Source organism: Aquarana catesbeiana, linkage group LG07 (genome assembly GCF_042186555.1).
Source record: "Aquarana catesbeiana isolate 2022-GZ linkage group LG07, ASM4218655v1, whole genome shotgun sequence".
In the NCBI taxonomy this organism is placed as follows: domain Eukaryota; kingdom Metazoa; phylum Chordata; class Amphibia; order Anura; family Ranidae; genus Aquarana; species Aquarana catesbeiana.
In genome coordinates, this window is record NC_133330.1 from 52,082,883 (window position 1) to 52,099,845 (window position 16,963).

General features: G+C 37.9%; 1 protein-coding gene across 13 annotated transcripts in view; it reads right to left on the bottom strand.

Annotated features, from left to right (window-relative positions):
- CADPS (calcium dependent secretion activator) overlaps positions 1–16,963 on the bottom strand; it is a 666,812-nt gene that overhangs the window by 125,137 nt on the left and 524,712 nt on the right. For all 13 annotated transcript variants that reach the window (XM_073592156.1, XM_073592166.1, XM_073592157.1 and 10 more), the window contains one exon: positions 13,936–14,091. In XM_073592156.1, coding sequence (XP_073448257.1) covers positions 13,936–14,091 — 156 coding nt within the window. The remainder of the gene's footprint in view (positions 1–13,935; positions 14,092–16,963) is intronic.

Below are 16,963 nucleotides of genomic sequence, written 5' to 3' on the forward strand. Positions count from 1 at the left end.
TTTAAATTGATATGAAAGTCTCAGTTTTTTTTTCTTTAAAAATAACAAACATGTTATACTTACTTGCTTTGTGCAATGGTTTTGCACAGAGCAGCTTAGATCCTCTTCTTGGGTCCCTCTTCGCTGCTTCTGGCCCCTCCCTCCTGCCCCTACTGCAAGCAGCTTGCTATGGGGGCAACTGAGCCAAGCCGCTGCTCTTTGTGTCCATTCAGACTTCACTGACTTTGATCGAAAGCAGCGGGAGCCAATGGCACCATGCTGCCATCTCAGTCAATGAGGAGGGAGAATCCCGGGCAGCTGAGACACTCCTGCAACATCACTGGATTGAGATGGGCTCAGGTATGTATTAGGGGGCTGAGGGGGCTGCTGCACACAGAAGGTTTTTCATCTTAATGCATAGAATGCATTAAGATAAAAAAACCTTCTGACTTTACAACTTTACGCTGCCTCTTTTTTTCTGTTTTCTGACCTGCAAAGTAAAGGCATAATGTGCTAGTATGCATCACATACTAGCACACTATGTGACACTTACCTGCAAACAAAGCCCTCGTTGTCACTGCTGGAGGCTGCATCCATCTTCGCCCATCTTCCTTCCGGGTCCACGGACTCCAGCTGTGTGACTGGCCGGAGCCACATGACATCACTCTCGTGCATGCCTGCTGGAGCCGCCGGTCACAGCACAGGGCTCTGAAAAAATGGCATAGGTGGCCATTCCTTCACAGTGCAGGCGCTGATGATGTCATCGACTGCATATACTGTAAATATCTCCTAAACGGTGCACGTTTAGGAGATATTTACAGTACCTATAAGTAAGCCTTATTATAGGCTTACCTATAGGTACAAACAATCGATGGAAGTTTAAACGGAGGAGTCATTACATATTGAGAGTCCATGGAGACTTCCCAGAGATTGTAAAGGATACCTCAGCAGCAGTAGGTAGGTAGGAACCAAGCTAGCTGTCCACCAGAGACCTCACCCCCCTGTCATTCAACAAGGTTTTTTTATATAATGTACGAGAGGACAAACGAAAGGTGAGAGAAGAAGAAAGAAAAAAAAGTAGGGGGTTGCGCCATGAATGAGAGGAAGCCGAAATTAGTTATTGAATCAATAGTTGCAGAGGATATAATTAATATGCTTTCTCCCCAGCAAAGAAAACAAGGTGCTTTATTAACAGGAGTTGGACTTTATTCAATTATTTCGTTTGGGTTGAATTAGCACGTGAGAACCTTTAGTAACCAATCGCAGATTACCTGTTATTACACTAAATACATAAACTGTTGAAAGGTAATATCTAACTGGTTGTTGTACTTTAAAGTGACCCTTTAGCTACAGTAAAAGAAAAAAAAAAGGTAGAAGCAGCCTAAGGTTTTTATATGTACCTTTCCAAAGGGTCATGATTTAAAACTTTATTTTCTTGAACAGCTATGGGCACTGCTTATATCTAACACTTCTAGGGTGCTGTCATTCCTACAGGCAGAAAAGTAACAGCTCTTGGGTGAAGGAATCACAGTGCCTATTGGGGTACTGGAGATATGACAAACCCAGAAGCATGTAACTCCTCAAGACTAATAAAAGCTGTGGATGAACAGGATAAAATAAAACCGCCCACACCTGTCCTTCCACCACTGCGCCCTGAATATTAAACCTGTTGTGAGCTGCCACTTACAAAAAGGAAATATTGAAATCTGAAAACACCCTATAGATGAATAGTGGCGCTACTCCGCTGGTAGTGAGAGTGAAATAACCAATACATACACTCTAATCTTGATGAGTGAGTTGCATGTGCTCAAACTGACCCTAGAAAATCCTAAACACACATGAAAATGTACAAATGAACAATATATATATAAATGGCGCAATCAACCATTCCTGCAAAAATAAATGTGAGATTAATCCCCTGCTGCGATATGACACCGCACCAAGGTAACTGGGTGAGCTTAAACTCTAAATGTTAATATATAAAGTGACAATATTAAATAATACACTACGTGATAATTCAATTGAATTACATTGTGATCAAAATTAAACTGCCTTAATAACTAGGCTGCAAGATATAATGATGATGTAAAGCAGTTCTTAAAGTGAAAAGCCAGATGATGCCAGATGATAGTGAATAGTCCACATATATTGTGCAATCGTGCCAAAAAGGAGAAGACGTTTCCAGAGAATGAGTGTCTCTAATTCACAATGCTGTGCCGAACTGTCCAACACACCTCAGTGACGTGAATCCACTCCCTTACGAATGGCAAACTCACCAGCTGTTGAGGCCCTACACTCTCGTGTTTGGCCGGACAAGGCTTTAACCCACTAACATGGGGGTTACCATGCGAGCATAGATATCCACTGTTCAATGCACCGGACACTGTTCTTGGGGTAGTGGTTCCACATAAAGATTAAAAAAAATGCTCCAAATAGTATATTACCGTATAAAAAATGTAATAACAAACTGAAACCAAAACCAGTGCACTCACATGATCCATAAAAACAATGAGCATGACACTTCACAGCAGTCAGGATAAAATGTAGCAAACGCATGCAGCGAAAAATCAAACACCAAATGGTCACGGCGGACCCAGGGAGTGTGGAGTGTGGATGCCTGACGATCACCTCACCGGTTCACCGCTGGCACTTCCTTTCTGCTCCCCGCTCAGTCAGCCGTCTCTCGTACCTCTGACACTAGTATGGGATTGCCGCGTAGCCACGCCCCGACATGTTTCGTCATACGGACTTAGTCATGGGGTTGCTCATGAACCCCATGACTAAGTCCGTATTACTAATTTTTTTAAGTGGAGGGTATGTCCTCCAGTCCTTTAGTAAATCAACTTCAATCAGTGGTGTGCCTGCCTTTGAGGGGGGAGCACATTGCCCTCATGATGGTCTCCACCTGGGTGCTAGTTCTGTAGTGTTGGAATTCCCTGGTCAGGTGGAAAGTACTATGGAATGACTTATAATCATTCATACAGCATTATGTTAATATCAACTTTACTGGTATTATAGTTGCTCTGAATCTCTAATGCTCCTGAGGAAGTGGAAATAAGAAATCCGGGAAACTCATTGAGCTTCAGCACAACCTATCACCACTGCAATAAAAAGAGATGAGCTATGAAGTATATGAGGTTACCCATTGTGTATTGATTTAAGTGTACCCTTAGCAGGGGATAAAGCTTGCTGTATGGGATCAGGGCCCGCATGTTTTGATTTTAATGCGTTTTTATCTTGGGTTTTGTATAAATAAAGTTTGTTTATGATCTATTACCATTTTATGAAAAATATCTGCTTGTTTGTAGTGCCTCAAAAGTCCTACCACCATCTGTGCAAATCCAATCAGTCCAATCAGTTTAATACATCAGTTTAGAAATAGAAAACTTTGTGAGAAGTGTTTATACTGAACACAATAAATTCCAACAGATAGTGAAAAAATGAATATTTACTCCACCCCTGCACATATGTAAATTGCTATTTATGTTATAGACTATAAATTCAGGCATATCATAATATGTATGTAAGTGTCAAGATCATGTTAAATGATTTCTTAGATTTGGCATCACATTTACATTTGGGTATTTCTTTGCCACTGGCCAGTGATAAACACAGAACATTCTGTGTCAACAGCAAGGACAGCTCCTACATAGCTGAGAAATCTTTTTGACCACTAGATTATAATGCACTGACAGCAAATGTGTTGCCAAAAAAAGATAACAAAAAAGCCAACCTGTATAATACCTACCAGTCTCAACTCTGATGGCTCTAATCTTCACTTACTTGCACAACAACATCAGCAGAAATATCTTCAACATCTGAAACTTTGGATGTGCTGGATGCCTACCTCTCCTGCTGAGCGCTGTGGTTCCACCTGCTTGCCACTAAATCACTAGTATGCCCTTTCAGATCTGTACTAACATAACAGCTGGTTGGTGGAACTGCAGTGCATAGTGGAGGAATCCGGCATCTGTCACACCCAGAAGTGTCAGAAGCTAAAGAATTTTTTTTTCCGGTGTAGCTCTGCAGGGCAGTAAAGACTAGAGTCACTGGTGGTTGGACTGGCTATTATGTTTCCTATTTTTTGTGTGACTTTTTTTTTCTACTTTCTTTAAGCATCCAAGTCACTTTATTATTTTAAAAAGCTGCTTAGATACTACACAGCAGCTCAAATCACCCCTCTAGCATTGTTTCAAGCAATCTGTCGACCCACCTTAATATAGTGGAAAGTACACCGATCCCAATCTGTAACCTTTTGTGACTACTCCCTCAACACAGACCCAAAATGAGACATCCTCCTATTCTTCAATCCCTAAGGCAATGGGATCTTGTACAATTTTCTAGCAAATGAATCTCCTCACACTTTCCCCTCACAGGCATCCTTCTTTTTAACCCCTCTTTTCGTCCCACATATGAAAATCCATGCGCTTTCCAATGGTGTCAAACAAAAGGTGTCAAGCATATATATTCTTTTAGCACTAGATGTTATAAAAATCTGTTTTGTATGTAAAAGAACATTGGAAATGACCTCTAACAGAAATTTTTCAAAATTGCCGCTCTTTGTTTATAGCGCAAAAAATAAAAACTGCAGCGGTGATCAAATACCACCAAAAGAAAGCTCTATTTGTTGGGAAAAAAGGACGTCAATTTTGTTTGGGTACAGTGTTGCACGACTGCACAGTTAAAGCGATGCAGTGCCGTATCACAAAAAATGGTCATTAAGAGGGAAAATTCTTCCGATCTTTCAGTAGTAAAAGACCCCTGATTCAAGGGTTTATGTGGCTTTTTGTGAATCCATCCCTGGGCTTTCTGTGACCCCAGTATATTAACAAATGGGAAGGAGACTTACACACTAGACCAAACAGACTGAAAAAAAAATCTGGAAAGTAACCATAAAATCCTCAACCAACACCTCAGTGAAAGAAAACTTATAAAAGATTATTCCACTGGTACATGGCACTGTAATGTATATTTAGAGTTGTTTCGGGCACGTCACCCTTCTGTTTACTGGGGGGGAGTAAACATGGCACTCTCCCACATATTTGGTAGATCCAAGTGTATAAAATGGCGCAAACTGTTAACACAAAATCCTTGGGAAGCCTTGCTACATAGACCAATACTTCACTTTTCCATGATAGAACAATAGCCATTGGGATTTGTGTTCACTGCGGCGAGGCAAATGTTAGCGAAACCATGGAAAAAGCCAAAAAATACACTTCTCTGAAGTTAAACAGTGACTAGTGGAAGTCATGGCGCATAAGAAACTTACGGCAATACTTTCGGATACCCACTCTAAATTCCATAAGATTTGGACAACCTAGCTGGATTACAAGAGCCACATGAGGGCATTGGAATACATATGCGTCCACAATTCAGCCCCCTTACTCCTCTCTCCACTATCCCACCCTGACCTCCTAACCTATTCTAAACTATTTATTCTCTCTACCTCTCTGTATATCAAACTCCTTCAGATGAATACTCACTCACCTTTTCTTCCATCTTCATTTCATCTTTCTCTTTATCACCGTAATTCGACACTCTGAGACTAACTCAAACCTATGTTCACAAACAGCCCTACATAATCTCTTTTTGCTATACTTTCCATTTCACTTATAGAGCAACCATGCACTATACAGACAGTGAGGGAATCCATAATAACCATAGAATCTCAACAATCAAATGTACTAAATATATTACGGTACATGGATGTCTCAAGAGAAAGTGATTTGTTTTATATATATATATATATATATATATATATATATATATATTTTTGTCTCATGACTGGATTAAGAAATGTTTTTTCTTTTCCCCTTCTTGCCTTATTTGCAAACCCCCACTGAATGTAATCCTTGGCACGTCAATTATAACCTTGATGTTTGTTGAAATGTCAGTAAAAATTGTGATAGAATAAAAAATGCTTTGAGACAAAGTATACATAAATAATCCCCAGCTCTAGCTTGCCAGTTAAACTATAATGAGGACCTGTTGGGACATTAAAATTCCACTGAAAAGTATACAGAAAGTAGTGAGCTAAATATAATCCGAGTTACGCAAATGTAAAGCAAAGTGAATTGAACCTTTATTAGCTTTGAACATTCAATTATGTGAAGAACCTCTTTCCACTGCACATGATTGGATATAAAAAATGAACATCACCACTCCTCTTCCCACTCCAGTAATTTCATTCACCACATATGAGCTCATTTGAACTCACTTCACACTTTATTAAATTCAGTCCAATCTGTCCTAATTTATAAAGCTCAGAAGATGAAAATAAAATCTGTAATCAAGTTTCCTGTATTACATGACATTTTGATCAATTTAAAATGTCATTATTTCTTAATAATGGCAGTTTGTGACATTAAAATGATGAGGTCATAGTATATCTGTTTAAAGTAAAATGCTATATATTTTTCTTAGTATTTTCTAGAGGTGTCTTAAAACCTTTAACAGCATTTTAAATTTCCAAGATGAATTGTATAAACTATTATTTATGACTTAATAATTATCACCACTACTCCTGATGTATACTTGTATTATTATTATTATTACTTAATAATAACTAAACTGAAATTTCATTGGAAAAAAGCCTCATTTTATTTTACGTATCTGTAAAAAAAAAAAAAAACATGCCAATAAATATCATTCTTAATCACTGTTTGTTGTACTATTTTGGTTTTAACATTTTATTACCAATAAAAATGTAACAATTACAATTTAAGCTTCTGCTGCTACATAACTGCCCAACATGATTAAATTCAATTAGGTTCCAAGTGGCTAGATTGCCATCTTGTTCTTAGATGCCAATAATAATCATGTAAGTCTTCAGATACTCTTAACAAATCAAATTCATAATATGCCTCAAGAAACAAATGGAAATTTGTGACGGAGGAAGAAAAGCCCGTAGTGTATGCATACTTTTGCATATTTACAATAAATTAGATAATCGTCTTTTAAAAAGATCTATGAGAATATGGTAAATTCTGTATTTTAATATTCTCTGCCCAAATAAATTATCGTAAAATGTGACAGCACCAAGCAGATCACTTACTTGATGATAGAAAGTACAACATTTTTGTGTTGTTTGTGTACCATAAATATAATTTTAAACTCTCAAGGTCTATTCTTCTGTACTGGAAACTGCCTGTTAGCTATTAAAGGGGCTGTGGCTTTCCCTTAGCCACTTAGTGATAAATGATGGATTAAATATTTCTGCTTTGGGCCATTCAAAATATGGGAACACTAATTACTAAACATTATCTGTAAAAAAAAAAAACATTCAGTGCTGTAAGGGGTGGATTAAACAAATAAATAGCAATCTATCTTAAGAGGTCAAAAAAGCATGATCAGAAACTTTAGAAAAGAAAACACATGAAACTGGCAGTTTACCGCTGGCCTTTTTACGACACTGGTAGTTTGTGCCATTTGAATGCTTAGTGCATTTTAACATCATCATGAATAATAACCATAGTGATAATATTTATAAGAAAAATATCTCCACAAATATGGCTTTATGGTGACTTTTTAGCTTGGATCATAGCTCTCTATGCCCAACCATATATATCTTGATAAAATATGCAAGTTTTTGTTCCAAACCCTCCACTATTATCCTGGGAACCTGACAAGGCTGGCCCTTTTGATTCTAGTCTTAGAGTTCCTTGCTGCTGTGATTCAAATGAACCTTTTAATCCGAGGCCACAAATCTTGAATACACACCATATGATTATGTTATATGCAAACAATATCCTACTCAACGTTACTTCTGCCCACATCACCCTGCCCAACTTATTTAGTACAGGTGGCCATCTCGGAACTCCAGGTCAATAAGGCCAAGTCAAAAGCGCTAAGTATATTCCTCAATCTCCAACCCCTCTAAACAAACTATAATTTCACTTTGCCTACAACACTGCCTTATTGAAGTATTCATATCACTCATTCTTTTGACTCACAATAAAAAACAAACTACCCTTACCTCATCAGGAAACTCTCAACCTCCTGGCATTCTATACACATATTGTGGTTTGGCAGAATATATGCTATCCATATTTCTCAACGTCCAAAACTGCTTATTATTTCAGGGCCCTACCAACTATTTGCACTAATATTAAAAAAGGGCCCAAAATACATCCCTGGGAATTACAGACCAGTTAGCCTAACATCAATAGTATGCAAGCTCTTGGAGAGGATGATAAGGGACTATATACAAGATTTTAGTAACGAGAACGGTATCATTAGCAGTAATCAGCATGGATTCATGAAGAATCGTTCTTGCCAAACCAATCTATTAACCTTCTATGAGGAGGTGAGTTGCCATCTAGATAAAGGAAGGCCCGTAGATGTGGATGTATCTGGATTTTGCAAACGCATTTGACACAGTTCCCCATAAGCGTTTACTGTACAAAATAAGGTCCGTTGGCATGAACTATAGGGTGAGTACATGGATTGAAAACTGGCTACAAGGGCGAGTTCAGAGGGTGGGGAATAAATGGGGAGTACTCAGAATAGTCAGGGGTGGGTAGTTGGGTCCCCCAGGGTTCTGTGCTGGGACCAATCCTATTTATTTTGTTCATAAACAACCTGGAGGATGGGGTAAACATACTAAGCTAAGCAGGGCAATAACTTCTCTGCAGGATGTGGAAACCTTGCAAAAAGATCTGAACAAATTAATGGGGTGGGCAACTACATGGCAAATGAGGCTTAATGTAGAAAAATGTAAAATAATGCATTTGGGTGGCAAAAATATGAATGCAATCTATACACTGGGGGGAGACCCTCTGGGGGAATCTAGGATGAAAAAGGACCTGGGGGTCCTAGTAGATGATATGCTCAGCAATGGCATGCAATGCCAAGCTGCTGCTAACAAAGCAAATAGAATGTTGGCATGCATTAAAAAGGGGATCAACTCCAGAGATAAAACAATAATTCTCCCGCTCTACAAGACTCTGGTCCGGCTGCACCTAGAGTATGCTGTCCAGTTCTGGGCACTAGTCCTCAGGAAGGATGTACTGGAAATGGAGCGAGTACAAAGAAGGGCAACTAAGCTAATAAAGGGTCTGGAGGATATTAGTTATGAGGAAAGGTTGCGAGAACTTATTCTCTCTGGAGAAGAGATGCTTGAGAGGGGATATGATTTCAATTTATAAATACTGTACTGGTGACCCCACAATAGGGATAAAACTTTTTTGCAGAAGGGAGTTTAACAAGACACTTGGCCATTCTTAAAATTAATACAAATAATAATTAATAGTAATAATAGTAATAGTAATAATTAAAATAATTAATTAATTCTTTACTGTAATGCCGCGTACACGCGTTCGGAATTTCCGACAACAAATGTTCGATGTGAGCTTGTTGTCAGAAATTCTGACCATGTGTAGGCTCCATTGGACATTTGCTGTCGGAATTTCCGACAACTAAAATTTGAGAGCTGGATCTCAAATTTTCCGACAACAAAATCCGTTCTCATAAATTCTGAGTGTGTGTACACAATTCTGATGCACACAATTCCCACATGCTCGGAATCAAGCAGAAGAGCTGCACTGGCTATTGAACTTCATTTTTCTCGGCTCGTTGCACGTCTTGTACGTCACCGCGTTCTTGACATTCAGAATTTCTGACAACATTTGTGCGACCGTGTGTATGCAAGACAAGTTTGAGCCAACATCCGTCGGAAAAAAATCCAGGATTTTGATGTTGGAATGTCCGATCGTGTGTACGCAGCATAATAGCGGCAAGGATGTGGAATTCCCCTCCACAGGCGGTGGTCTCAGTGGGGAGCATCGATAGTTTCAAAAAACTATTAGCTAAGCACCTGAGCGACCGCAAGATACAGGGATATACAATGTAATACTGACATATAATCACACACATAGGTTGGACTTGATGGACTTGCGTCTTTTTTCAACCTCACCTACTATGTAACTATGTAATTACCACACACAGCCACATTATGCACACTTAACAGAGGAATGTTCTAAAATTCTTATAGAATTTGTGCAGACTGAGATTAACTGCTCAAGTTCTATATCACCATAAACAGACTGACAGACGTAGTGTCTAAATTTTGAGCAAGTACATGGTGGCCCAGATAGCACCCTAAGTGTCCTTCTAAACAACTCATGAACTGCCTAAATGGTTCTATCTGAATATCATAGACAGTTTGACAATCCACATCTACAATATGATTCATAATCTTCCACCTTCCAGACCTTCCAACTTCCAGACCATCCTATCTCAATTTGCAGCAAATCCGGAAATAATGGGACTCAAATACTCCAGCTTGATTTCAGCCCACCTTTTGCTATCAGATATCCTACATAATCTCCTCTTCCTCCCAGATTATTAGAACCCCTTGATCTTTCGATAGTGGACAATGAATAATATTCAACGTCTTTTATTGAAAGACAATATTAAATCCTTCCAATATCTTAAAAAACACTTGCAGATTCCACAGACAGATCTTTTTCCAACATTTTCAAATTAGTGATTAACTCATTGGATTCAGCTTTTACCTACTCAGCAAACATCTCTAAATGTTCTCTTATGCTTAAATGGGAACGTAACCTGGGTGGATCCCTGGAAATAGTTAAGTGAGACGAAATCTGGAATGCCATAACAAAATGTTCAACCAACATTTTGGCTCAAGGAAATGCATATAAAGTGCTTTTTCATAAAAGATTCCTGACCACATAGACAAATATGCCGCCAGCGCCTCACAATTATGTTTTTGGAGTTGTAGGGAATACAGCGAGCTCATATGTTGGTAGTGTCCAAAGGCACAAAGACTCTGGACATGGGTAAATAACATAAACAGCTTCATCTTGTATCAAAACTTGTCCCACCATCCTTGTGTAAGCTTTATTAAACAAACCAACCTCTGCCTTTACAAGCACAAAGCAAAACTAGTAACTAATATTTTTAGCCACCAGGCAAACTATCACTAAAGACTGGAAGCCGCCAACTCCCCCTGTACAAAACACTGATTGGCCTCATCTTGAATATGCGGTTTAGTTTTGGTCACAAATCCTTTCAGTTCAGTAAAGGGCCAAACATTTTAAAAGGGTGATGCAGGACCTCATTACAGTTGTTAACTCTGGGAATACGATTACAATGTACAAATATATGTGGCTCCAGTAACCATAATAAACTGTTTACTCTAAGGTCCCCAAAGAAGCCATGCAGCCATGTTTTGAGGTAAGAAGAAAGAAAGCTTAACCTTAGACTGTGAAATTGCTGTTAGAGCAGTAAAAATGTTGAACTCGCTCCCCCAGGAAGTGGTACTAGTTAAGAGTGTTGGCAACTTAAAACAATTTAGATGGATTCCTCAGGAAGCAGAATACACAGGGAAATGGGACACGTTAGAGAATAAAAATCACACATACACACACACACACATGTTGAACTGGATGCACCAGTATTTTTTTCAACCTTTATACTATGTAATTATGTAACTGTAATCTTCAGCAGAGAATAATGAGCACTATGACACACAAGAAGCTTAGGGCCATTCTGAGCAACACACATTCTGAATTCCTTAAAACATGGTCTCAATATCTTGCTTTTGCTGTGAGTGAGATGCACTGACAGAGTATAGAATCAGGTGCCCAAGCCATGTCCCACATTCTGCCTTCCCATGCCCTCCACTTTTATGTATCTCACCTGTCCTTCTATCTTAATCTGATCCACTGTCTGTCTACCCACTTATTCTTCTTCTTGGCACTGGGCTGTTGGGGACAATAATTATTTCTTGCATAATCTGCACCATGCTCAGCCTGTAATGAATGTGAGCCTGTAAAGCCTGTAAAGCCCATTCTCAAGCAGCGATGCACTGGTTAACATTACTTAGATTTTCACATAGGATCATATTTCTGACCACAAACTGTACCAAACATCGCTCTCCACTTAAAACACTGCCAAAGATAGCTGCAAATGTGCCCTTAATTGCTTGTATCTTTGTCACTGTTACTGTTCATTCACCTTTAGTAGAGTTGCCTTTTTCCTCTGCAGCCGACCACAATACCTAGCACTTCTGGATTCGTTGGAGCACGTAACGTCTTAACCTTGGGCAGTGTTGAGTCTAGTAGCCAAACACTAGGCCAAAGCACTGTCACATAACCAGGAGAGTGATGTCACTTCTACTTGGCTAGCAGACACCCATACTTTTAAATCTGGCTGGGGAGGTGGAAGGAGCAATGACATCACTAGTCAACTGAGTTTAATTTGCTTAAATTTTGCCTACCTTGGTTCCCCTCCCCTCATCCCTCCTTTTAAATAAATCCTTTTTGTTCTCATTACGTACTTTATTTTAGACCCTGTGATGTCATAACTAGGTCCCTGTGAATCTCTGTGCAATGAATGCAGGCAAGTCATAGATGGTTGGAGGGGCTGGCAGGGTGATGTACATAGCTTGCATGTATGCCTGATGCAAGCAGTGGAAATATTAAAATTCCTTAAAGGATGGATGTCAGTCTGCAGGAGTAGACTAGATTCCTTGATAGGCTGCATTTAAGTAATGCTCACATATGACTCCATGGCTGAAAAAAATTGATTTTTATTCCAATGGAAGAGGCTCAGGAGGAAAGGGCTAAAACATGTAGGATATCCTCCGGCCAGGAAATGAGGTAGTCTTTATCTGATTTGCTGCAGCTTCTAATCCACACCATGAAAGGCTCACAGCGTAGAGTGAAACCAAAGTAAGCAGTTTTAGTACAGGAGAGGAACTTGTACAACTGTGCAAGGTAAACCTGGAGTTCAGCTTTAATAATTAATAGCCTGTATCAGTAGTAAATGTAATAAGTAGTAATTTTTTTCTGCTTTGAAGAACTTAGATTTCAATGTGTAGATTGCACATGTTAATTAGCAAGAAAGAGTTTCTTATTTTTTGTGGTTTGATAGGGTTATAGGCCATAAGAATACACATACTAACCCAAACTGAGGTAGGAACAACAGATTGTACATATCCATGGAATTAACTAATAATAGTACAACTGCATCTGGGGAAGTCTGATTAATAACACTTTCAAGGAAATTAAATTTTTTGGATGATTGCCAGTTCCTTTCTGAACAAAAATCATACAATACTTATGGAAAAATGCAAAGGGATTTTTAGGGTGCCAGACAGTTACAATATACTACATCATACTTTTAAATCCATACCAATTTTATTAAATATATTTCAACATTTTTAAAAAAGTTTTAATATAGATAGATCACATGCGATCTAGGTAAACAGTACAACGGTTTCTGCTCAACATGTTTCACCAAGAGACGGCTTCTTCCGGAGACTTTTGAATTACTGTACAAAGTACTTATACAGTAATTCAAAAGTCTCCTGAAGAAGCCATCTCTTGGTGAAACATGTTGAGAAGAAACCGCCTGTATACCTGAATTGCATGTGATCTATATTAAAACTTTTTTATGACAAATTTTTAAAAATTTTTAAAAATATTTCATTAAATTGGCATGGATTTGAAAGTATGATGTAGTATATTGTAACTGTCTGGCACCCTAAAAATCCCTTTGCATTTTTCCATAAGTATTTTTCTAGTTTGTGGGATGTGGTGCCTGTGCTCCCCAGACCTCTGGCTGAGCTAATTTTCAAAAATCATACAATATTGCACAGGGCTACCAGAACACAAGTACACTGAGGATGGTTTGGGGACCTTATTGTTTTGTTCTGAATATTCAAATATATACACACTGTGAAGGTTAAAGATCAGTGTTTTTTTATATGAAATTGGAAATATTTTGCTACCATGTAAGTATTAAAATATACAAAAATTATTGCAATCAAAGGTATACAGAGATTCAGAGGCTCTAAGAGTCTACGCTATATTTTCAACTCCTCACTATGGAACAGACAGTTAGTAGCCAATTTTTCTTTTTTTATTGTCAAAAATAAACTTTTCTGATTGGCCCACATTTCATGCAAACACCCAGAAAAATTATTCTTACCTTTTGACACATGACTCAATCATGTCACTTGCCATCAGTTTAAGGCGTTGTTCCAAGTGCTTCCCAAACTCTTCCTCAGGCCAGTGGAGGTCACGAATAAAAGTTTGTAGGGCATCAAGTTTCCAAAATAAGTCTTCTGATGTGGCTGATCCATTACTGGCAGGGTAACAGGAGAAAACATTTTTAGATGGATGATTAACACACAGCCCGATGTGGAGAGAATTTTCAGTGGAGTCTGTCCCATTATCCTTTGCTATGGCACTTAAATTAACTGTCATCTCCAACATCGGGGCTGCAATTTTTTTTGTTTCTACTTCTAGTCTAAATTTTATTTGGAGCAAAACACAACAAAATTAGACAAAACTGGATAGTTTGTAAGCAATTCTCATCCTTAATTAATAATCACATCACTGTATGTAGTTATTGAAATTAAGGATACAAACTGGGGAAGACAATCCTTGATTGTTGACCACCACGTTAAAGTAAGCAGTTGTCAACAATCAGGGTTCCATGCACGTCTGTAAGAATACTGTTAAAAAGGATTCAAACTAGGTAAAAGGTTGTGCTAACTAGTGGTGAGCGAGGTCATCATTTTAATTGCAAAAAAAAAAAACACCTTAACCTTTTAAGATGAAAAAATAAATAAAAAAAACATGTATAAAGACATTTTGACTTTGGAATTGCATTAAACCAATTATTAATATTAATATTATTATGGTGTTTTGTAGTTACCTCCTAAGCATACTATTAATAAATACAATGATTTTATGAAAATGTTTTAGCATATGCAGAAACTCATGTTCCTTAGCCTATTTCCAAAATTTTTTTTCTCTGCAATTATACTTTCAAAGAGAATTCCCTCCTCGCATACCACTAGCGCTAACACAGCAATTTATCAGATGTTATACACACCATGCAGTACCACTTGTACTGACATCCTCTATAGAAACAGATTAAAGTAGGCGTTTCTATTATGACAGATGCCAGCTGCATTGAGTTAATGCTGCAGAGCAATACATAGCTAAATGCACATGTAGCTATTGCAGGGTGGAAAAAAAAATCATACTCCCAACATGCCAAGGATCTTGAGGTCCTGCTTCAACAAAAGTTATGATTTAGGAATAAGTCATATTACTACTCAAAGAGGTATCTGATAAATGGATAAAAAAATTGTGCCTTGACAGTGAAGGTAATTTAGGAAAACAGGCGCGTCAAAAGATATTCAACCAGGTAGTCTGGCTCTATGATGGTAAATATTTTGCTATGTAGGTGTCTCAGTTCTACAAGCGCATCCTGGGAACAGTTCTCTTCCAAATGAAGGCTTGGAAAAATGTATATTTTTGAAATCTAAATTGAGTTTTGGAACGATAAAGGTTTATGTTTTAAATCACAGAATACACACAAATGTAATAATTGGTGTCTATTGCTACAACATTTTGACACCCATCTGCCTTCAGAATTATTTCAAATTTCTTGCCGTTTTTTTTCCTCTTCTTCTTTATGTTTTTGTAATGTCACAATTGAAATGATTCCCATGCCTAATTTGGATTTCATTGATTGATTAAAGCCATCATATGCTCAGTTTACTGGTTTATATCTTTTCCAAGAAACAGTGTTACACACCATGCACAGAGAGGGGAAAAAGCCTCAGTTACCGATACCTAATCTACCTTTCTCCAATATAGTAATCATAGCATGAACATGAAATTTATTTCTTTGTCTTGGAATAATCACAATAGAATCAATTAAATATATAAAGATTTTGCCACAAGATGGGATGTGTAGCTGATGCCATGTGCCAATCTGTTTAATAAACATTCATGTGATGCTAGTTAGTTTACAATTATTAAAATAATAATTTTATCACCATCATTAATTGTTTATTATAGTTTAAACCTAGTTATATCATTTTAACATAAAAGCTAAAAATAAAGGCTATTTAAAAATGGTAACTATGTAAACAAATGCACTAATGTTGGCATTTGTAACTATTATGTTTATTTTCTTTTTTTTATTAGGGAGGGGGCAGAATATTTCCTAAAATTATCATTACAGTGAATTTTTTTCCAAACGTTAGCATTCACTCTGAAAATGTGAATTCTTTTTAAACAGCCAATCAGATTAAGTTGGGTCATTTTTAAAGGAATAATTTTTTTTTAATCAAGGTAAAAGCCTATTAAAGGTATAGAGGGTTTCAAATATTCATCGAGTCTATCAAAGCATCAATGAATGTTGTGCTACAGGGCCAGAGACCCTCATCTCAGGGTTCAATAAAGTAAAAAAAAAAAATATTAACAAATAACAAACCATGAAGCAACAATTTGTTGGAGTGACATAAGAAAAATCAAAAATGTATGGCACTCAAAATCTCATCATTGAACTAGTGTTTTCCTTCGGTGTATGTCAATCATTGTAAGGCAAAAGTACAATTGTAAGGAAGCTCCAGGCCAGCAAGCTCAATCGACTATTTGAACCATATCACAATAATTGAGCCTACATTTGCAATAATCTATCTAGGGTGAGCTGCGGAGGGGCTAATCCAGGAACATCAAGCCAACACTGCCATATGGACAGAAAATTCTCAGATGAATTTCTATGTAGATAAGTGTTCTTGTCCCTAATAAAGATGTGATTAACCTGCTCAAACCATTATGTACAGCTTGGAGGAAGAGAGGAGAGCCAGAATCGTTCTATAAGTTTCCTTGTTAAATATAAGAGATGGGTAAGATCTATGTAAGTGGACGGAGTGTATTGTTCGGCCTCCAATGCCCCCAGGAGGCAAATTAGTGGATCCATAGGGAGTTATACATCATATGTCTGATTAATAACAGTAATGACCTCTCCCCAATATTAAACAAGTTTAGGGCATTTCCAGATAATAGGAATAAAAAACCCTAGTATGGGCTTTGCATTTAGGACAAATAGGGGAGTCCCCTCTTCCCCAGGTAAACAACTGTTTCGGCGTATGATAGGTGCCGTGGAGAATGAAGGCAATTCCTGTACAGCTGACACCGACACCAATGCTGTC